The 23,560-nt window shown below is 41.4% G+C and overlaps 1 protein-coding gene and 1 pseudogene across 3 annotated transcripts in view; one reads left to right on the plus strand and one right to left on the minus strand.

The window, feature by feature from the left end:
- Positions 1 to 23,560, minus strand: part of Cenpj (centromere protein J) — a 44,291-nt gene that overhangs the window by 11,873 nt on the left and 8,858 nt on the right. Inside the window, exons 1-8 of one of the 3 annotated variants that reach the window (XM_027390511.2) lie at positions 23,187 to 23,320; positions 19,005 to 19,489; positions 18,401 to 18,524; positions 11,735 to 12,025; positions 9,679 to 9,790; positions 8,659 to 8,761; positions 6,935 to 8,558; positions 4,766 to 4,898 (exon numbers count right to left, since the gene is read on the minus strand). In XM_027390511.2, the coding sequence (XP_027246312.1) occupies positions 4,766 to 4,898; positions 6,935 to 8,558; positions 8,659 to 8,761; positions 9,679 to 9,790; positions 11,735 to 12,025; positions 18,401 to 18,524; positions 19,005 to 19,430 (2,813 nt within the window). In that variant the 5' untranslated portion in view covers positions 19,431 to 19,489; positions 23,187 to 23,320. Of the gene's footprint in view, positions 1 to 4,765; positions 4,899 to 6,934; positions 8,559 to 8,658; positions 8,762 to 9,678; positions 9,791 to 11,734; positions 12,026 to 18,400; positions 18,525 to 19,004; positions 19,490 to 22,815; positions 22,953 to 23,186; positions 23,321 to 23,560 lie in introns of those variants that run through there. The other 2 variants (XM_027390513.2, XM_027390512.2) reach the window with 2 other exon arrangements.
- LOC107978002 lies at positions 12,309 to 14,476 on the plus strand (annotated as a pseudogene).

The following is a 23,560-nucleotide window of genomic DNA, read 5'->3' on the forward strand; positions in this document are numbered from 1 at the left end:
ATTTAAACTGCTCTGTGGGTCAGAAATCCCTATATACTGCTGTCTCTGAAACCCCACAGACATTGTACTACAGAGGCACAGCAGGTAGCTGCCTCAGGAAACAAAAGTGTCCCAAAAGAGTGGCTGACTCAAACCCACAGAGTAACCCACACTGTAGGAGATCAGTGTTTAGATACAAGGGATTCAGGCATCATTCCCAACCCAACACACACTGATACATAGGAAGTGTGCCCTCTAAGACTTTGGGAATGGCCAGTGGTATATAGATTCATGCCAGTGTGAAGACTGAGGGCATCACCCTTACTGCCGTCCTTCACCTGGCACAATAGGTACCTGTCATTAACGGAGCAGGCAAGGAACTCTGGCTGCAATGCTCTGAGTGTGCTGGGATGCTAGGATTGTCTTAAACAAGCTGAACTCACTGTCACCCCACTCCAGGGGCAATTCCTTTACAAGAGTCTTCTTTTTTTCCAATTTTTATTTAAATTAGAAACAAGCCTGATTCACATGTCAATCCCAGATCCCTCTCTCTTTCCTTCCCTTCCTCCCCCAGTTTACAAGGGTCTTAAAGGACACTACAAGTACTAGCATTTAGCTCCAGCTCACTGCAATGGGCACTTCAAATGAAGGAGTGAGCCCAGACAGAGACCACTACAGAAAAACCACAACTAACCAAGATGCAGAGTTGTCCACCCCAGTCCCAATGGACACATCTACAAAACACTCCAGCACCCCATGCTCAGGGAACGTTGCGGAAGAAGGGGCAGAAAGAATGTGAGGGCCAGAGGATCAGGGAGTCTGCTGTGAGATTGTGTCACCTGGTAATATTGGAAGCTGTATCTATAAAGTCACCAACGTGACTGACTACCCAAAACATGAGCTGAACAAGGACAACACCAGTAGACATGCCAAAGTAGACTGAGAAAAGCCAAGGCCTCAACCCTGCACAAAAAAATACAGGCAACTAAGGGATACTGACAGCAGGAAAAACAGTCTTCCCTAGGGAAGAGCACACCAATTAGTTATCAAAAACCAAATGGTCAGCACTGAAAACATACACATTATACAGTCTGCGCAGGTTAGATTTAGGAATATACATGGATATGCATATACATATATGCATGTAATAAAAATGAAAAAGGAGGCCACGGATTTGAAAGAGAGCAAGGAGGGGTATGTGGAGAGTTTGGAGAGAGGAAAGGGAAGGGAGAAATGTTGTAACTAAACTATAATCTCAAAAAAGAAAAGAAAAAAAGAATGCAACCCACCTCTAGGTGAAGACATACCCTTGTCTCCTCCCTCAAGGGTTAATCCACACACCAATTAAACACTACCCCAGGCATTGGTGGCTCACACCTTTAATCCCAGCACTCGGGAGGCAGAGGCAGGCAGGCAGATCTCTGTGAGTTGGAGACCACAGAGAGCTCTGGTCTACAAGAGCTAGTTCCAGGACAACCTCCAAAGCCACAGAGAAACCCTGTCTCGAAAAACCAAAAAATAAAAAATAAAAATAAACACTACCCAGTTGTAGAAGGTCTGAATGGAATGTTCCTACCATAATGGACCATCTGTAGGCCACAAAACAATTCTCAGTAATCTAAAATAAATGAAACCAGGCAAAATACCTTCTCTAGCCAGAACAGAGTTAAGTTCCAGAAATCAGTACAACTAAAAACTATCAAGTATACTGGGAAGACACAACTCTGAGTTTTGTTTTTGTTGTTTTTTCTTTGTGGGGGGCAGGGTGGTTGGTACAGGTCTTGTTCTATCACTCTGTAACCCAAGCTAGCCTCACATCTGTGGCATCCTCCTGCCTTAGCTTCCTCAGTACTGGAATTACAAGCCTGAGGTACTACTTCCAATCTTTTTGTTTGCTTGTTTATTATTTCAGACTTCAACCTATTTTAAACTTTGTGTATTTGTGATAATTCATGATTACAAAACACCTTTTTCTTAGAATGCTATAAAGGCACATTTCTTTTGGATGTGTAGGGTACCAAGTCAAAAGTATCCAATTTCTGTACAACATACTTGAGCAGTTTGTAATAGCAGTTTGGCAGTACAAACAGTAATAGTAAAATATATTTACACTCCTAAAATTTAAAATCTGACTCCATATGTATATGTTAAACTGTAGAATTAGTGCTTTTTTTTCAGTATAACTGTATGAATATGCCCTAACCTCCAAATTTTTTTAATGATTGACTTCAATTTTTAAATTCTGTATACTGAGTCTATAATACTGTGTCTATAAAGCTAAATACCCATTTTAAACATTGCTTTCTATGCATATATGGGAAATGACAAAGGTAAAGTCAACTGTACTTCAAAAGTAGTTTTATTTTTAATGTCGTGTTAAATGTTCAAATTAAAGCCAAGCAATTGTGGGTTTTGTTGTTGTTGTTGTTGTTGTTTTCTCCCTATTCTCCTTTTCTAAGGCAATTGACTGGCATTTTAAAGTAACTTAAAACAATGCACCTCTTTTTAAAACTTTTCTTCCAAAGGGTCTTGGAGAAAATAATGACAGACTTGGAAGGTATTCTAAAGCATTTCTGGACAATTCTAACTGTTCTCTGAGTGCAATAAAAACATGCCAGTGTATCACAGCAAGGCTGCTGTAAGCTCAGTTCTTCATGTGTCAGGGTGTTTTCATGTTCCTTACTAGACTCACACTGGGACGGACGATCTTGAGATAGGAGCTCAATGTGGATACGTGGTTAATTCAAGGCTGTTCTGCTGTATAATGGCCCTGTCTAAGTCAGGGTTTCTATTGCTGCAACAAAACACCATGACCAAAAAGCAAGCTGGGGAGAAGAGTTTATTTAGCTTACACTTGCATATTGCTGTTCATTATTGAAGGAAGTCAGGACAGGAACTCAAACAGGGCAGGAACCTGGAGGCAGGAGCTGATGCAGAGGCCATGAAGGGGTATCAGTCTGCTTTCTTACAGAACGCAGGACCACCTGCCCAGGGGAGGCACCACCCACAATGGGCTGGGCCCTCCCCAAAAATCACTAAATGAGAAAATCTCTTACAGCTGGATCTCATGGAGGCATTTCCTCAACTGAGGCTCCTTCCTCTCTGACGACTCTAGCTTGTGTCAAGTTAACACATAAAACCAGCCAGTACAGGCTCTAACATGCTAAGTACTAACATGCTAAGTACATGATACTGTTGAATTTAGGAAAAACACTGAAGTGATAGGCTAGGAGGAAAAAATAAAAACAAACAAAAAAACAAAAAAAACTCAAAAAATCCAGCCAAGTGAAGGTCATGTTTTATAAAAGGGAATCCATAGATTGCTAAAAAACCACACATGGATCCTCTGAATTCCTGTAGAGTATTTGATTAAATTAGTTGTAAGAATTTTGAGGTACAGCTTTTAGTGTTACTATAACTTTATAAAATAAAATTTTACCAAAAGTATTTATACATTCTGTTACTGACAACATAAAACCTAGGTCCAGTGACCTAACGTGTACAAATGCACTTAATTGTAGTCTGCTTGGCCACTATACAAAGTAATGAAGTGATGAAATTAAGTGTATGCCTACAACCCAGAATACATTACAACTTGTACATATATATATACATATATATATGTATATATATATGAATGTTCACAGCATGTATACCATGATGATTTCTATGGTTTAACAAAGATAGAGTTCCCTTCTACAAAAGACATAAGAACAAAATGACTAGGTTGGTGTAAATGTAGAATGTGTGTCAATAAAGGATTAACTGGGTTCACTAATTTTGGAAGATCTGACTGAATATCCCTGGGTGTTTAGACTTTGGGCATTTGTACAGTTTGCACAGTGTCTTGGTTCCAGCTAATCATAAGTTCTCACTCAGTATTTTAAATAAATGCTGATGTTCTGAGCCACCACACCCAGGTTTTTTGGTTTACTTATTTTTGGTTTTAGCTGTAGTGGAGAATGAACTCAGGCCCTCACATTTGTATATTCAACCACTGACTAGCCTTGACTACATAGGAATGGGGGGAGGGAGGTGAAGGTACATACTGCCTAGGCACAAATCAGACATGCAAAAGAAAATACTGTGTAAACATAAACAAGAGGGAGAAACAGATCTCAGTGATGTTCATGCCAGCCAAGGAACACTAAGGACCACCTGTAGCCACCAGAAGGTAGATGGGGAACATAGCCCAGCTGATGGTCTGGACTTCAACCTTCCAGCATCAAGAAACACAGGTTTCTATTAAGCTACCCAAGTTCGTGGAGCTTTGTTACAACTCCTAGGAAATGAACTTGCTGGTCAGTTGCCACCAGGCTCATAAGTATAAACTGATTTTTTAAATTTCAACCTATCATCTTACCACTAAGAATTTCCTTTTAATGTATTCGACTAAACTAGGTCATTTCATTTAATTAAGAAAAAATTTTGAGGCAGGGTTTCATGTAATCCAAGCTGGTCTTGAATGAACTATAGTTAAAAGTGACCTTTAACTTTGATCCTCCCACCATCAACTCCCAAATCCTGGAGTTATAGAAGCATGGTGCCACACCTCAAGTTCATAGGTGGTGGGGATCCAAACCCAGGGTTCTTCATGCACACAAGGAAGCAGTCTAGTAACTAAGATATATTCCCTTAATTAAAAATATATTGATGTAATAGAAATTTGTCCTCTTTTTCATTTATATTTGTTATTTATATTTATCTTTAAAAGTGATCAAAACTTCTAACATAGTCTTAAAGAAACAAATCATTGTATTTTCTCTTCTCATAGATAAAAACTTACCTCAGTTTTTCTAAGGCACTTTCTCGTTCAGTTCGAAGTTTAGCTAAAGATGTGTTCTCAGCTTTAAATTTTTCTATTTCTGATTCCAACTCAACAACTTTCTCTCTCAAAACCTGTGATCGAACACTGTCACCTATAAAACAGATGATAAACTCTGAGCTTTACAGGAGCCTCACAACCAAACACTAGCTATCCAGGAATACTACAGCCAGGGAGGTTTACCATTGAATCTGTAGTCATACTGCATAGGAAATAAATCAGACAGTGGAGGGAACAAGGGAGATGTAGCTTTCTAAAAGAAAGCAGTTTAGCCTTAAGAAAGAACCAAGGTGGCCTGCTGCAATCCTGGCACTCAGGAAGCAGAGGCAGGAGGTTTACTGTAAGTTTAAAGCCAGTTTGCTCTACATAGTAAGTTCCAGATCAACCAAGAACTGATATTATAGGTAAAAAGAAACTAACATGAGATCTTAAGGGATAATCAATACCCAAAACAAAATGGAAGCTTTATTATTATACCAAAGAAACAGCTGGGCATGGGTGTGTACCTGAAATCCTAGCACTCTGAAAATGGAGAGAACAGGACTACAAGTTCAAAAGCAGTCTTGGTTAACTGGTCAACATCCTGTCTCAGACACTGGGGGGGGGGGGGGCAGATTCAGATTTTCTTTTCCCTTATCAAGTTTGCTATTTTAAAGTAAGTAGTTAAATTCTTAAAAATATTTTTAACTAAGATACCTACATATGAGTGTGGTGCCCGCTGAGACCAGAAGCATCAGACCCCTGGAACTGGAGTTACAAACGGTTGTGAGCCACCTAACATGGGTGCTGGGACCTTCCTTTGGGTCTCTGTAAGAATAGCTGTGCTCTTAACTGTGAGCCATCTCTCCAGCCCCACAACACTGAATGCTTTTACCCCTCAGCTTCAGCAAGCAGTTCATCACTTACTCCTACACTCCTGAAAGATACAGCTGGTCTATATAATAGGATAAAAGCTGGTGTAGACAGAACATCATAATATATGTCCCTATCATAATAAAAGTGCATAGGAAAACATCCACAAGGAAAACCCCAAGTGGCATGGAATTTACCTTTGGAAATTTTAGCCATTGCTTTGTTACATTTTCAAGAGTTCAAATTTCTTACAAAAAAAGTATTATTTTTATTTGGAACTGATTAAATTATAATTTGTTTAAAGCATCCAACATGCCTAGCTATTTAGAGTTTACGTGTATGTTAGAACAATCTTAAAATTTTACCTTAAACAAAGGGCTGGAAGAGACGACTCCGCTATTAGGAATACTTGCTACTCTTCCAGAATGGAATGGGTTCTTGGTTCCTAGCACCCATTCAGGTGGCTCATAACCACCCATACTATCAGCTCGGGGGATCTGATGCCCTCTTCAGGCCTCCTTGGGCACCCACATAAATATGACATACACGTGTTCTTTTTTTTCAAGTGTCTTAAGTCATGGGAAAATCTAAGATGCATGTTTTTATCTCTGTAGAAATAATATTATAATACATATATGCTTTTCTATGTGTGGATTGTTTCAGAATGCACAAATGGGATGCATGGTAATGTTTGTACCACCATGAAAGGGGGTAAGGGCAAGTCTAAGGAAGGAAAAAAATATAATTGTACAGCTCTCTCTCTCTCTCTCTCTCTCTCACTCGCTCTCTCTCTCTCTCTCTCTCCTCTCCCCCCTTCTCTCACTCACTCTCTCACACACACACATACCACACCTTATCAATAATTTGGAATTTCTCAGTTTCAGTTCCTAGCAGCCAATTACAAGCCACAAATATTTCATAGAAAACTCCTTAAATTATTTTTAAATGGCATTCTATTCTGAGTATCAGCACAATGAAATGCCAGTGTCACACTGAAACGTCACCCTTCTATGTAGCATAGATCCTCGAAACTCACAAAGGTCCTCATCAGTCACTTAGTACCCAGTTTGGGTATCAGATGCACTGCTGTAGAATTGTGATGTTTACATTTAAATAACCCTCTATAGCCCCAGAGGACAAGAATAGTGGTGCTGTTGACGTGGCTGTGCCAAAGATAAACCACATGAAAACTATATGCACATAAAAAACAAAAAACAAACAAAAAAAACAGCCTAGTAGTGGCACATGCCTGTAACATTTTCTCATGCCTTGACTTACCTGGTGGTTGGTCTTGACTCATGTTTAACTTGGGTTCATTTTCCAAGTGTGAATCTAATTTGGGCTTTGGTTTCAAAGAAGGGAAGAATTTCACCATCAAGTCAGATGGAGGAGGGGGGCTTCTGTTCCTGTCAGACTTGCTGAAGTCTTCTCCCTTCTTGACGGGTGCAACCTTCCTTTTTATTGTTTTGTCCAGAACACAGACCTCACTCTTATTGGGGTACTGTGTCTGGGGTGTACCATATATAGCCTCATCTCTGAGAATAACACTATGTTTATATGAATTCTCCTCGAGGTCTGTCCAAGATCTTTCATCATCAAAGTCAATTTTACTCACATCTTGAGATGAGGGGAATCTCGATGGCTCGGGTACCTTATTTTTCAGGCTTTCCACTATGACAGACTCATCACTACTGTACTCTTTCTCAGACAGATCCAGATCAGCATCTTTCCACTTATCTTCTTGAGTCCCGGTGTCCCTAAAAGGTCCTTTAGCATTGCAGGCCTGTGGACTTTCCTCTCTGCTGCTCAAGACCCTCTCCCCAACGTCAGTGTGTGGTTTTATGGTAACATCAGGATGCTCCTCAGACTCAGTGCTGCTGTCACTGTCACTGTTGGCAACATCATCATCCCAGTGACTCTGACTTTCAGAAGGGCTCGTATGGAAGGCTTTCTTACTAATTTTACAGGACACTTCCCTCAAACCATCAGGTGAGGACCCCGGGTCCAGTGGCAGGAGTGCGGCCTCACTCTCGCTCTCACATGCAACATTATGGTGGGGACCCTCACTGCGGTTACTCTGCCCACTCGGATCCAGCTGATGTACCTTCTCGTGGTGCACAGCTTTGACAGGAGTAGAAGACATCCTGTGACTTTTGCAGATCTGTTGATCCCTTTCTAAGATTTTCAATACAAATGAGGAATTACTAGAAAATGATATTTCATCAGCAGCCCGTTCCAAAAATAAAAATTCATCTAATTCCAAGTTTTCCTTTTCTTTTTCTAGTTCCCAATTCTCTATTTTTTTCTGAAGAGAAATGTCAAGGGACGATTCTGTCTCTTTCACCGTCTCACTTATCAGGCTCTTAGAAGTCACACAGTCAACTGGCCCTGTGGAAAGAGGAGGCCTCTCTCTGCCCTGTGTCTTGTTCCACACCTTGCAACCAGAATCACAGGGCTTTATACATGCAGGTTTATTTTCCTTATTATTAGCTTGTACATTTCTTTCTAATTTGATTTGTTGTCTAAACTGTCCATCATATTTCTTCCCCGTCTGTACTTTTGGTCCTGGTGGAGAGAGACTTTCCCTCATATTGATCTTGGTCACTTTGAATTTCTGACTGAGTGAGACAGAACCAGCCTTGGTTCTAACTTTACTGTCCTTTCTAACAGTGGGGGTCTCTGCACACAGGTCTTTATTTATAAGAGCAGTTTTCCTCTGTAATTGTTGTCTATCTACTTTACACACCGATTGGTCCTCTGGTGGGCTCTGGCTACTCACTGGTTTACTCTCTTTCCCTTTTTGAAACTTAGATTTAGCATTAGTAAACCTAGCTAAACCTTCTCCTCGTTTTAAAAATGGCTGCTTGGGTTTTGCTTTCATTGGCAATGGTCCTTCTGATTCCTAAAGTAAAAAGACAAAATCCAGTTAATGTGCATATACAGGTGATCTCAGTTATTTCCAAAGGCAGTCATCACTGAAGATAACCAGTACCGACACTCACCCGCAGCCGCTTCTGTCGAAGTTCTTGCTCTTCCAGACGAATCTGCTCTTCTAAGTAGTCCTCAAATGTCTGTTTCTTTTCTCTAATGGCAGCTTTGATAGGCCTAATCATAAAACAAATGACGTAACACTCAACTTACAATGTATTTTATACTATGTAAAATTATATAGATGCCTTAGCCTGCACTGTAAACTAATACTTTTCAAGGACCAGGACTTAGCATACACAAGACCCTGGTTCAATCCCCAGAACAGAAAAAGGAGAGAGAGTACAAGGTATGATGACACATGTCGATCCTAGCGCTCAAGAGATTAAAGCAGGAGTCCATAAATTCAAGGCCCTTCAGCTACATAGAGTGATCAGGCCAGCCTGTATGTAGCTCATCGAGGCTACAGGATAAGACCATGTAGCAAGACCACTTTTTAAAGCACATCAAGCTGGACACATACCTGTGATCTCAGCAAGTTTTAGTCCAGTCAGAGCTACACTGTGAGAGAGACTGTCTCAAAGACAAACAGGGTTGGCAAGATAGCAACAGATAGAAGTGCCTGCTGTGCAAGCCCTATGACCAGGTTCAGTCCCCAGAACCTACAGTGGAAGTAGAGAACTGACTTCTATCACCTCCACACAGGCACTGCAGCACACAGTGGCACAGTAAGAGGGAGTGTGTCAAGGTCACATTGTGTGTTCCAAGCTGTCTTCAGATTTTGCTATGTAGCCTCAGTGCTTGAATTATAGGCTTGAGCCATAATGCCCAGCAGAAGGTTTTGTTTGCTTGCATGTTTTTAAGTGAGAAAACTCTACCTAGTTCTTCAAATACTCTATCATGGCTATTTGAACTGTTCTATTTCCCAACCAGGGCCTCCTGCTTAATAGTACAAAATGGCTTGTGTCATAAACTTTATGCATGGAAGCATATGCAAGTGAAAAAAACAAAAGCATGTATCTTTCCAACATAGTACTCAGTAAGGGAAATTACCCAGTGGTTCCATTTCTTATTACTTTGAGTATGAGTCATACCTTTCTTCAACATTAATCACTTCTGAGGAATCTTTACTCTTTTGTAAATCCATGTCCTTCCCTTCCTGACTCTTCCCCATCCTCTTTTCCCAGCATGGTAAAACACCTTCTCCTAGAATAAAAATTATGAACGATTTAGTTCAAAAAATGCAGAATAAAGTTTTACGACATCAGACAATCACAAGTTACTACATAGTAACAGGGCCTTGAATTTACTCAATGTAGAACACTTGCTTAGTGAGCATGAGCCCTTATCCCCAGCACCACAAACACAAAAACAAAAACAAAAACAAAAGAAAGCATTTATGAAAGAAAAATATAGCCAAGTAGGTGGACATACACCTGCAATCCCAGCACCTGGAGGGTACCATAAATTCAAAGCTTGACATTCTTCAAGAAGTTGTGTTTTAACAAGTAGGGATGTTTGTCAGGTAGTAGTTGCACACACCAATAAATCCAGCACTCAAGAGTCAGAAGCAGGTAGATCTTTGAGTTTAAGGCCAGTCTGGTGTACAGAGTTAGTTCTAGGAGAGCAAGAGCTACAGGGAAACCCTGTCTTGAAAAACAAAAAAATAAAACAAAAAACAAAAAAAAAGGAAAAAGCATTTGCCCTTTCTATGTCAAAGAGTTACTCTAGGTTGAGAAGAAAGCAATAGACATAAAGGGAACTAATTCTAAATGCTACACAGAGACACTTTTTATTATGCTATGTTTTCCTATAACAAATTACCAAAAAAATTCATGAAAACACATTAAATTTCAGATTTGTTGAAAATAACTGTCTCCACAAAAAGTATTAAATAGATGTAGTATTTGATAGTTATTCTAATAATTATGATTACAGAACATACTGTATTTTTCATGGTGAATAGGAAAAAAACCTCAGTATTATGATATTCATAATTGCAAAAATATAAAAAAAAGAAAAGAAAGAAAATGGGACAAGAAACATGGTTGTTACTTTTTTTTTTCTTTTTTAATTGACTGGACTGAAGAGATAGGTCAGTGATTAAAACTGTAACCATCGAGCTGGGCATTGGTGCGCACGCCTTTAATCCCAGCACTCGGGAGGCAGAGGAAGGCGAATCTCTGTGAGTCTGAGGCCAGCCTGGTCTACAGAGCTAGTTCCACAACAGTCAGGGCTATTACACAGAGAAATCCTGTCCCAAAAACCAAAACAAAACAAAAACATCCTCAGGCCATGTTAGTCTGGATCTCCAGAGCCTCCGTAAGAGCTGCTCCAGCATGGTGACATGCCCGATAGTTCCAGCCTGAGAAGGCAAAGACAGGACTGGCCATACTGGAGAATCTGAGTTTGATTGAGACTCTGCCTTAATGAATGAGATGGAAGAGTGATTGAGGATGATTCCCAGCATCAACATTGGACCTCCATATGCACATGTCCACACACATGCATGTACATTAAAGTGGAAAAAGAAAAACAGATTAGCTAGAGGGATATACCACAGTGGTAAAGCACTTACCTAGGATGTGTAAAGCTCTAGATTCCATCCCCAGCCTGCCTGCCTCCCTCCCCCATCTCTATCTCTCTGTCTCTCTCACACACATGCACACATGCACGCTTACAGAAGACTGACGTAGGAAAAATCCATCAGAAAAGCCAAGTGAGCTCCAGGAGTTTGTTACCACTGAACAGTGAGACCAATTCTCTGGCAGCAATGTGTCTCATTGCTGGGAACACAGAAGTTCAACAAAGGCGACCCAAGTATTGAGTGATAGTTCCCACTGCAAAGCTACTTCTCACATCACAGCTGACCTGCAAGTTGTCAGTTCTCACCTGCCAATGCTATCACAAATGCTAAGCTCTCCAAAAATATAATCCATGCAGAACTCAACACCTCCCTCTACTTCTGAAGATTGGAACAGGCATGAGCATCACGACTGTTCTTAATATCAAATTCTGGCCCAGCTCAGAATCAGTGGCCTGCAGTGTGTGGAACCTTACAATTAAAGTAACAGAGGATAGAGGGAAAAAATACAGAAAGGATGACCCTTGTCTTAGGACAACTTAATAACTGTTAGTTACGTGACTCACCTGAAGGATGATTATGATTTTCTTCCTTTAAATCATTTTTTTTCACATGTGCTTCTGGATATTGTGACTCATAAAACAAATCAGAAGCATTTTCTGAAGTTAAGACAGACTCTTGATGAGTAGCTCTACAGAAATTACTTTGTTCATCAGTTAAAATGTTGGAAACATGGAGGTTTTCTTGGTTTGGATTTGTATGGCTATGTGATGGTGGAAAGGGAGTGGCTTTCTCTCCAGAGGCTAAATTTCCTGGAGATCTGTACTTCTGGCTCTGGTCATCAGGCAGTAGTGTACCTTAAAGATGAAAAAAATCAACAAGACTGAGACCACTCTACAATACTTTGACTCTTATGCAGTAGTGATCCCTCACCCCACAGTTTCCAAAATAATGAAAGTATTTTCCCCTTATTAGTACATTGTTTAACAAAAGTACAAAATTTCTATTCAAAGTAAACAAATGTTACACAATGTAAGGTTCCAGAATATTTATACTAGATTTCTACACATAGTGAAGATGGCACAGTTACAATACACCTAGCTCAGAAGGTGTCATTTCTGTGCCATCTGTGAAAACACCATGACAGCTGTCAACTCTGTCCAGGGACAGGCAGACACAGGAGCAAAACAGTGCCGTGACATAACAGTGTGGTCTGTCCTTAATTACTGTGACCAGAGACTAATCACCTCTCCTTCAAATTAACCCTATAATTTTGGTATTGTTGGGCAAAGAAATTATTACTGACTTTTTATTCTCTAAATGTATGTTACCTCTGTCTATTTTGTCTACATCTCAGCCAGGCTGTATGCCTCTAAACATCACTTCTCAGAGGACAGAAGGCATACCAGATGCTCTATCTGCTTTACCAGCCCCTGAAAGCCTGCTGCTGCCCTGTTCACCTAGACCTGGGATAAAGACACCTGGAGAAGTGTTTAATAAAACAGTCACTGCTGCTGGAATGCAGCACAGTTGGCAGAGTGCTTGCCTAGCATGAATTAGAGCCTGTGTTTGATCCCTAGCACTGCATAAAACCAGACATGTTGGTGCATGCCGATAATCCCAGCACACACAATGAGGCAGAAGGACCAGAAATTGAAACTCATCCTCAGCTTTATATGGAGTTTAAGGCCAGCCAGGGATATATGAGACCCTCTGTCAAAAAACAAAGTAATCACTGCTACCCATTATGTATCCACTTCATCCCCAGCCCACATCTAAAATAAGAAAGTCAAGTAGTACCACATAGAATGTCACCTTCAACTTTTCATTATCCCTCCCCCAACACACCCCAGCATCTAAATATTTTAGAGTGGCGGTCATCCCAGCTGAACCTAAAGAGTTCTTTGATAAAGTATCCCAGAGTAGCCATTTTCAAAGTATGATCTATGCACCACAACAGGGAACTGATTCTAATAATACTGTAAATCTGGTCCAAAGCTTATGGCTGGCGGAGGTTATAGGCCTAGGAAACAAACCTACTACTACTGTTTGGCTAAACAGCTACTGGAAAAAGGAGAGTCAACTTTCTTTTCTTTCTTCCTGCCTTTCTTTTCTTTCGAAAAACAGTTTCTCTGTGTAGCCTTAGCTGTCCTGGAACTCACTTTATAGTAGACCAGACTGGCCTCAAACTCAGAGATCCGACCTGCCTCTGCCTCCTGAGTGCTGAGATTAAAGGCATGCGCCACCACACAGGAGAATGATTTTGTTCAGGCAGGTGGCCCCTGGCAGGTTACCCATGTTCCAGTAGATGGCCCCATCTTCCTGCATATACATAAAACACTAGTTGGACTCTAGTGGGCCATGAAGGGTTTATTGAGTGCAGTCAGGTGGAGTGTGGGAACAGATATCAAAGTACTCTGTTAATAATACTATTTCACACACGTGAAATTTTCAAATAATAAATTTAGGACCAGCCTGGTCATCACAACAAGCTCCTGGCCAGCTGGGGCTATAGAATGAGATCCTATCTCAAAAATAGATAAGTAAATAAAGGAGTGTCCTCAAATTAATTTTATTAAATCTCAACCTTGAACAGTGGCAACATTCATAAACCATGCCTATTGCAAACCAAATAGGAGCTGTACAACTGAACTGCAGACTCGCCTCATCCAGAGAACATCATTCTGATTTACGAGAATGAATGACAGGCAAACCACAATTATTTAAACTTGTGTATTTGGCAGACATATTCTCAAAAACGAAGGCTGTGACTTCAATGAAAGCAACTCACTGTATTTGTTGATAGAGACATAATTTGGCCTTTCAAGTAAATCTTGTAATTCTAGAAAATAGCTGCCACAGTGAATCTGGCAGCTTTACAGTAAGTACTTCAAGACTTTCAAGACTGAGTTCATGGTAATAGTAACACATGCGACTTCTGGAAGTAGCTTTCTGAGGCGGCCTTCCCTACTCGTGTGGTCTTTTGTGACTTCCACCATGGTGTACCAGTATCTGGCCAGGGGCAGAAGGTGCAGAAGGTGATGGTGCAGCCCATCAACCTCATCTTCAGATACCTGCAAAATAGGTCTCGGATTCAGGGGTGGCTATATGAGCAAGTGAATATGCGGACAGAGGGTTCTATTATTGGCTTTGATGAGTACATGAACCTCGTATTAGATATGCAGAAGAGATTCACTCTAAAACAAAGTCAAGGAAACAACTGGGTCGGATCATGTTGAAAGGAGACAATATTACTCTGCTCCAAAGTGTTTCCAACTAGAAACTCAGGCACTTGGGAAGTGGAAGAGGAAGTAGAGTTTTTAAAGGTGTCTTCTGCTGGATGCACAGTCAGAAACATTTATTCATATTGTCTTAGTGGCCCTTATGTTATTATCAGGTGACAATAAATACTGTGAGGTTGTTTTTCTTACAAAAAAAAAAATAGTAACACATGCAACTGTTGTTGTTGTTACTGTTTTGAGATAGCTTCTCATTATGTAGCTCTAGCTGTCCTAGAACTCACTATGTACCCCAGGCTGGCTTTGAACTCACAGAGATCTGCCTGCCTCTGCCTCCCAAAGACTGGCATGCACCATTATACCCAGCTACATGCAATTTTTTTATACTGTATGTGATCTGTCGATGTTCTGAAGACCTATATAACTCAATGAATCATTTTCTGGATAGTCAATGTACTAAATCATATATTAAAAACAATCTATTCAAAATTTCTAGATAGTAAATATATTTAAAATATGAAAAGTTCATTGATATGGTTTTAGATTCCATGCCAGGAGCAACCACAAAGAAAAGACCACTTGCCTAGCACACAAAGAGGAATATCCACAATTATCTGGAAAAGATATTAAAGTACTCCTTTCCCCTTAATAATGTAGCCATATAAAAGGTGGATTTTTTTCTCAAATACTTTACTAAAACAGTATCATTCAAGAGACCAGACTTAGAAGTAGGTGAGAATCAGTTGACTTTTTTGGTGTTTCAAGACAGAGTTTTTCTGTGTAGCTTTGGAGCATGTCCTGGAATTAGTTCTTCTAGACAGGCTGATCTCGAACTCACAGAGATCTGCCTGCCTCTGCCTCCCAAGTGCTGGGATTAAAGGCGAGTGCCACCACCACCCGGCCAGTTGACTTTTTAATTCAAAAAAGATATAAAGTAGATGCCCAAAAGTGATATAGCTAGATCTTGTGATAAATCAACTCTCAACTTTTTGAGGAACCTCCACACTGATTTCCAGAATAAAGCCCCCATAGAGACACATAAACTAAGAGCTTGGTCACCAGCTGACTACTACTGGGATATAACAGAACTTTCAGGAGAAGGAGCCATTGGGAAGGAATTAGGCTATTGGGGGTGTCCCCTTGAAGAGGACACTGTCTCCCAGCCATCATGAAGCAAGCAGCTGCCCCATTACCTGCTTCCACCATAGCAAACGAAGCTGTCAAAGGCCCACAGTAGCAGGACCAAGCAACATGGGCTAAAACCTCAGAACAATGAGCCAAAATAAATACTTCTTTTTGCATTGTTTATCTCGGGTATTACATCACAGCATTGGAGGGCTGACTAACACCATAACTTACTCATAAATACAAACCTTTACAACAAAAAGGTCTGGTATCCTCAATAATTTAAGAGTGCTATTGGAGAAGAGAAAGAGAGAGAATTTAACAAGAGTACAATGAATATACATGTATGAAAATGCCATAATGAAACCCATTATCTTTAATGAAAAATTGAGAAGAAAGCAAATTAGACGTTGTCACAAAAAAAAAAAAAAAAAAGACAAAGAGGGAGATAGATTTTGGGTCTTGAGGCCAAAAATCTGAAAACCAATTCCCTCTATGACTCAGTAATAGAGAGTATACTTAGCAGGTACATGGCTCTGGGTCTAACCTCCAGAAACAACAACAACAAAATCAAATTAAGATTAAATTCAAAAGTAGGGCTGGAGAGATGGCTCAATGGTTAAGAGCACTGGCTGCTCTTCCTGAGGACCTGGGTTCAATTCACAGCACCCACATGGCAGCTAACAACTGTCTGTGATTCCAGTTCCAGGAGAGCTGCTGCCCTCCTCTGGCCTCTGCAGACACTGCACACATTAGTGTGGAGACATACATGTAGCCAAAATAACCATACACATAAAAAAGAAATAAATTAATATATTTTAAAAAAAGAAATTCAAAATCCCATTATGTCAAAGCTAAGTATTCAAACTGTATAGGGCTAGATCTCACATTAGTAACTACAATCTGATCTCATTATTCAATCATATCTGTACTTTACATTAAAATATGTCACAGCCTGTTATTTGAACTGTCTTTAGTGTTCACAAATTATACAAAGCAATTATAAACTATTCAGTTATTTTAAGATAAGTTAAGTGTGGTGATGCACTTGAGAGAGGTGGATCTCTGTGAGTTTGAAGCCAACCTGGTCTACATAAAGCATTCCAGGCCAGCTAGGGCTATATAGTAAGGCCCCATCCCTGTCCCTGACTGTCTGTCTGTCTGTCTATCTATCTATCAATCTATCTATAGATCTGTAGATAGATGATAGATAGGTAGATAGATGATAGATTGATAGGTAGGTAGGTAGGTAGGTAGATGATAAAAACCACGGGCTTTCTATATTTCTAAAAAAAAAAAAAAGGCATCCACATTTCTTACCCAGCCTCACTTGGCACACACATCTTTTTCTCTGTATTCTCAGTGTCCAACATACTATCTGAACAAAACAGGCACTTCCTGAACCTCTACAATATGTCTCTTACAGGGTAGTGCCAGATCACTGCTTTCAACTTGTGAAACATCCACTGGCAATGTTATCATCTGTCTTTGCTAGGGTTTCTATTGCTGTGAACAGACACCATGACTGTGGTAACTCATATAAAGGACATTTAATTGGGGCTGGCTTACAGTTTAAGAGGTTTAGTTCATTATCGTCATGGTAAGAAGCATGGTGGCATACAGGCGAGTACGGTGCTGGAGAAGGAGCTCAGAGTTCTACATCTTGATCCACAGGCAGCAGGAGACTATATGCCACACTGGGCATAGCTTGAGCATATGAGACCTCAAAGCCCACCCCGACAGTGACATGCTTCTTCCAACAAGGCCACACCTCCTGATAGTGCCACTCCCTATGGTCCAAGCATTCAAACACATGAGTCTATGGGGGCCATTCCTATTCAAACCACCACCTCAGATAAGAATTTACACAAGTACAGGAGCTGGAGACATGGTTCAGCAGTTAAGAGCACTGACTGCTCTTCAAGAGGACCTCATGGCAGCTCAAAACTGTCTATAACTCCAGCTCTAGGGATTCAACACCCATACACAGACATACATGCAGGCAAAACACTAATGCACATAAAAGAAAAATAAATAATTTTTTTTAAGAATTTACACAAGTAGAGCTGGGGATATAGCGTAATTGGTAGAGTATTTGCCTAACATGCACAAAGCCCTGGGTTCAATCTTCAATACTGAATAAACTGAGCATGGTGGTACACACCTATAATCTCAGCATTTTGGAGGCACAGGCAAAATGAAAACCATCCCTACTACTCATACCAGGCACACTAATAAATGCTGACGATATGAAATTTGCTTGTCCTCAGTCATGACTGCGAATACTTTTGTTATTATGGAATGAGATCAGAAAAGCTTTCAAACCACTATTCTAGGTCAACTTTCAATGCTGTTTTCTCTGATAAGCTCCTGAGACTTTCTGTGAACAGATGCAGCACACAGGAGACCACTGCCACCATCCTAGGAAACACATGGCTCTGCAATCAGGCAGAATGGGCTCTAGTTTCCATGCACCAGCCAGGAGCTGGACGCCAGTAACTCTACCCATAACTTAGCTTTTCTTCTCCTAGGTTTTTTCCCCAAAAAAATCAATGAATGCTAGCTGGGGATATAGCTCAGTGAGCACGTGCTTAGCATGTGAGAGGCCCTGGGTTCGGCCCCAGCACCATGTACACATGAGAACACCTGCAAGCATGGCACATACACTCCAGGATGCTAGAGCATCTCTCTGGTCTCAGCATTATTACACCACCATCATTTCACATTTATCTCCCTGGCCCTGAAGAAGCTGGAACTTCCAACCTGTGACAGAGAATGTGGAAATAATCTGCCAAGCAATTAAAGGTAGAAGTGTGTGTAACTGTGTCTCATTGCATTAACTGATGGCCATGTATAAGCAAAGCATACCTGGAAGCATGTGCTGCCCAGATACCATGATGAGCAGCTTCTCCTGTTCCTCCATGAGCCTCTGCAGCTGTTCCAGCTGCTGCCTCTTCAGTTGTTCCTGCTTCTTTTGCTGTATTTCTTTCAGCTTGTTAAATGTAAAGTCACAATAGTGTTACACGTCATGACACCCTTTACCATCTATCTTAATTCCTTCATTCTCCCTTCCCAGATCTTTCTGATAATTTTAGAAAAAGATCCCCCCATAAATACATCTTCCACAAGAACACTAAAATCTAACTTCTAAAGGAAACCATATCGGTATCTCAAATAAGAAACGGAAAAAACAACTCCTTTGAGTCTTACAAGGGGATGGGTATTCCAAGATATCAATTATTTTCTAATATTTGATCAACCATTTCTAACTTCATTTTTACCAAAGTGGCAATTTAAAAGCATGAATTATCTTAACTGCTACATTTTGTATATGTGTATCAACACATCTTAATGTTTCACATTAGACAGAAGACAAACATCCGGAATTTTGAGGATTCAGAGTAAAGGAAAACAAGATAACCAATAATACAATGCTTATAATAATACTAACATTTATCAGGCCAAACCTTACCTGCTCCAGTTTTTTTAAAAGCGGGTTTTTATTAGCCACTTCTTTGAGATCACTCGAAAGATCAGGCATAAAGTCATTTTTGTTATCTTCCTGGTATCCAGAGGCACCCTGACATGCCACTATTGGCTCCTTTTTAACCAAAGGAGAGACTGCATGGGAGTTTTCTGGCTGTAGTTTATAAGGTCCTCCAGCCTCCTGCTCATCATGAAATGAATCCTCTTCACTACTAATGCTGAAGCTATTTGAAAGGCGGGTGGCTTTAACAGGGAAGCTGGTAGAGACATTTGTAACTGCTCGCTTCTCGTCTGCTTCCAATAAAGGAAATTCTCGATTTAATATGACCCCAGCCCGAGAAGGACTGGTCATCCACTGTGTTAGGAAGTTCTGTCCACTGTTTAGTTCTGAAGAGGTTGGCATCAGGAACATTTCAGTCTGATGACCCTTTTAAACACCAGGAAACCCAGAACACCTACTGACTTCCAGCACTGTAAGAAAGAAAGCCAACAATGAGTGTTCATTATAACGGTTACATATGCTCTGCCCAAAGCAGCCTAAGTCTCAACCCAGCACAAAAACTAGCATTAAATACACAGAAGATTTCAACAGGGTCACAAGTTGGTTCAGTGGTAAAGGTGCTTGCCACCAAGTCTAATGTCATGAGTTCAATCCCCAGATCCTACATGGTAGAAAAGCAACTCCAAGTTGTCCTCTGAACTCGGCATTCTCACACAGCACATCTGCTAACATACACACACACACACACACACACACACACACACACACACACACACACACACACGTGCACGCTCACTTGGGGAGGGCCAAGCACACAGAGAAATAAAACCTAGAAATTTTGAGGCATATCTAACTTTCCAAGTGGCACATAACATATACAAAAGATATAAACAGAAAAACAGATGTCTAAGCATCAAAATATGTTCACTTTCATGCCATTGAAAAGCCAAAAATTATGAGAGTAATAATATATCTTTTTCATTTTTTTTTTGCCCCCATGCACTAGGTTGATAAAGACTAAAGACTGCTAATATTCAGTATGACACAACAAATTCTTTTAGTAAGTATTCCTTAGATATATATCATACTCTATCCAAGCTGTAAAATACACAAAAGCCTTGATCTAGCGATTTTTCATCTAGGCATTGTGTACCACTGTTATATTGGCACAAGCTCACATTTGCAATAAACTGAAAGTAAACCAGGTATTGTGACCCATACCTATTATGCCAACACTGAAGGAACTGAGGCAGATGGAGTTTAGACCAATCTGAGATACAGTGTGAGAGCCTGCCTCAAGATGTAGCTTTGTGATGTTTGTTTACCATGTGAGACCCTGGATTCAGTATCCCATACTAAAATAATCAAGTCAAGGTAGTAGTCCACACCTCTAACTCCAGCACTTAGGAAGTTGAGGCAGTAGATTACCATGAATTCCAGACCAAGCTAGCTTACATTGTGAATTCCAGCAAGCTGCCCCACAGAGTAAGACCCTCTCAAAAACAAAAACAAAAACAAAAACAAAACAAAACAAAAAACAAAAACACATGGGGCTGAAAAGAGGGCTCAGTGGTTAAGAGTTCTTCCTGATTTTCCATAAAACCCAAGTTCGGTTCCTAGCACACACGAAACAGCTCACAATCACCTGTAGCTCGAGCAGCAGGGAATCTGATGCCCATTTCTGACCTCTGCCACACTTGAACTCATAGGGCACACATTCATTACACTTACACACATACCTTGAAAAACTATCCAAGATATACTGTTAATCATAAAGTACACAGCAATGTGTATTATAAGAAATACAGAAGGGCTAGAGAGGTGGCTCACTAGTTAAGAGCACTTACTGCTACTGCAGAGGATGTGAGTTCAAGTCCCAGAACCTACATGGTGGCTCAAAGCCATGCAAAACTCCAGTTCCAGGGGATTCAACACCCCCCACCCCGCCCTGACAGCTGAGGGCACTAGGCACACAAGTGGTGCACATACATGAAGTTCACCAGTGTGTGTGGGGGGGGGGGGATCAAGTTACAAAAGTCAGAACGGTAGGTAGCCAGGGAGGTGGTTAGCTTTTGTCAGCTTGACAAAATAGAGTCACTTGGGGAAAAAGAACCTCGCCTGAGGAACTGCCTCCATCAGTCGGCCCTATGGCAAGTCCTTGGGTGCACTGTCTTGATTAATGACTGATGTGGGAGGGCCCAGCCACTCGTGAGCAGGTGGTTCTGGGTTATGTAAGAAAGCAAGCCATGAAGTGAGCCAGTGAACATCACTCTTCCATGCTGTTTCAGTTCCTCCCCTAGCTTCTCTGAATGACTGACCATACCTTGTGAGCTGAAATAAACTCTTTCCTCCCCAAGTTGCTTTTGGTCAGTATTTTGTCACAGCACAGAAAACCAAACTAGAACACCAAGAAAGATAGGAGCTGGGAAAGGGTTCCTGCCCTCAGGGAGTATAGACACTGTGTTATACACTTAAGAATAGCAGACAGGGACTGCCAGTGGTTGAGGAGCTGTGCAAGTGGGGAAGAAATGCCAAAAGCTGGAGGGTGGTGTTAGTGTGATGACTTTTGTTCAGTTCCCAACTGGCTGTCTGTATCCAGTGTCTGTTAATCCTGAATAGTTCATTTCTTGTAAATCTGTTGTAAGAAAGCTAATCCTAATTGTTTTTACATTAGGAACCTACCTAAAAGAGGAAAGTAGGGACTTTTCAGTCAACCTTGGTGAAATTTCAACATCCAGTAAGAAAATTTTTTTTAAATCCAAACTTCAGGGCTCATCATAGAATACCAGCACTGATTCGGGAAGCTATGTGAGGAGAGTCTGGCTACATTGCCAGTTCCAGAAGACAGTGTGATTTAATCTGAGAAACTGTCTTAAACAAAACAAAAACAAAAACTCCAGAGTTGGAGAGATGGCTCAAAGTGGGTAAGTGCTTACTGTACAAGCCTGGCAACCTGAGCTGGTTCCTGAACCCAAACGTAAAGGAAGACGCCGACTGTGAAAGTTGTCCCCTAACCTCCAAGCAGGAGCCATGGCATGCACAAAATCAACAAAAATCATATGCACAGTAATAATACTTTAAAATAGTAATCTTTAAATGAAGAGAAATCTAAATTTAGAAAGTAAACAAACTGCAAAGTCACCTTAATGTGAAAATCATCAACAGTTCCCTGCCACACTGACAAAAGTGTAATGATGGTTTAAGGCATCATCTTAACACTGTCTTCACGCGCGCGCACACACACACACACGCACACACACACACACACACACACACACACACACACACACACACCTTTTTTTAAAGCACTAAAACTTCTGTACCTTTGCAACAATTCCATTACTCGGACCCTAAAAATAGACATACTGCCATTTTTAAGCACAGAAATACTGAATCACAGTTGGGCACTGGTGATGCACACCTGAGATGCAGGTGATGCAGCATTCGAGTTCGAGGCCAGCCTGAACTACATAGCGAGTCCTTGTCTCGAGAACGCCAAAAACGTTCCTCCTAAATCTGCTTTTCATTACTAATACGAAGGCCTTGGTAAACCACAAATAACGGAATATCTTGAACAGTATATTATGTAGACTCAGACATTAAAATCTGAAGTACAAAGGCTCATGAAGCTGTAGGCAACACCGTAAATTAACTATACACATCGATAAAGCTGTCTCTAAAAACAAGACCCAAAAAAATCGACTAATTGAAAGCTTTGACATCTTTAAAGCTATCTGGACAACGCATAAAATATGTGCACTGGAGGCGGAGGAAGGTACGAAGGGACAATTCAGACCTGTAAACTTTCAGCTGACAGGTCCGCCTCCCCCAAAGCACAACACTTCTCGAAAGCAACGACGCTTTTGGAGAAGCCCGGATGGACGCTGCAGGACAGCAAGCGGCTCCACTACGCCCGGCCGGGCCAGACAATGTCCCCTGCGCGCATCACCACAGCTTCTTGTCCGCCTCACCCGGGGCAGAAGCACACAACACCCTCCCTAGAGGGGCGATCTCCCGGGTGCTCGCAGGAACAAAGCGGGCTAAGCCCGGAACCGCCGACGCCCGCCGGCGCCCAGCCCTCCGCGCCACGCCAGCCCCAAGCCCGAGCTGGCCTCTCAGGAACCGGGCGACGGACAGGCTCCTCGGCTCCTTTCGCCCACCAGTTACCGTTCCACGAAGATGCAGCCGTTCAGACCTCTCCAACCAATGGCACAGTCACCATCGAGTAGCCGCGGCATTTACGAATAAGCCGCCACTACCACCGCGGCGGCCAGAGCCCCGCCTCCTAGACTGGCCCCGCCCAGCCCTGCTCCGATGACTCTTGGGAAGTGTAGTTCCTACCTCCCCTGTGATCAGGCGCGCAGGCACCTGGGGCACACGCAAACTACAACTCCCAGCAACACCGCCACAAACGTTGCTAGGGGATGCGTTTTGCGCGCTCTTTTGCGGCGGGCACTGGTCAACAGCTAAGTTGTTCTGGGAGTCCTGATACCTGCAGTAACTTAAGACGAGGTCCTGGTGCCAGGAACATGGAAACTCAA

This window comes from Cricetulus griseus (assembly GCF_003668045.3).
Source record: "Cricetulus griseus strain 17A/GY chromosome 1 unlocalized genomic scaffold, alternate assembly CriGri-PICRH-1.0 chr1_1, whole genome shotgun sequence".
NCBI lineage: Eukaryota > Metazoa > Chordata > Mammalia > Rodentia > Cricetidae > Cricetulus > Cricetulus griseus.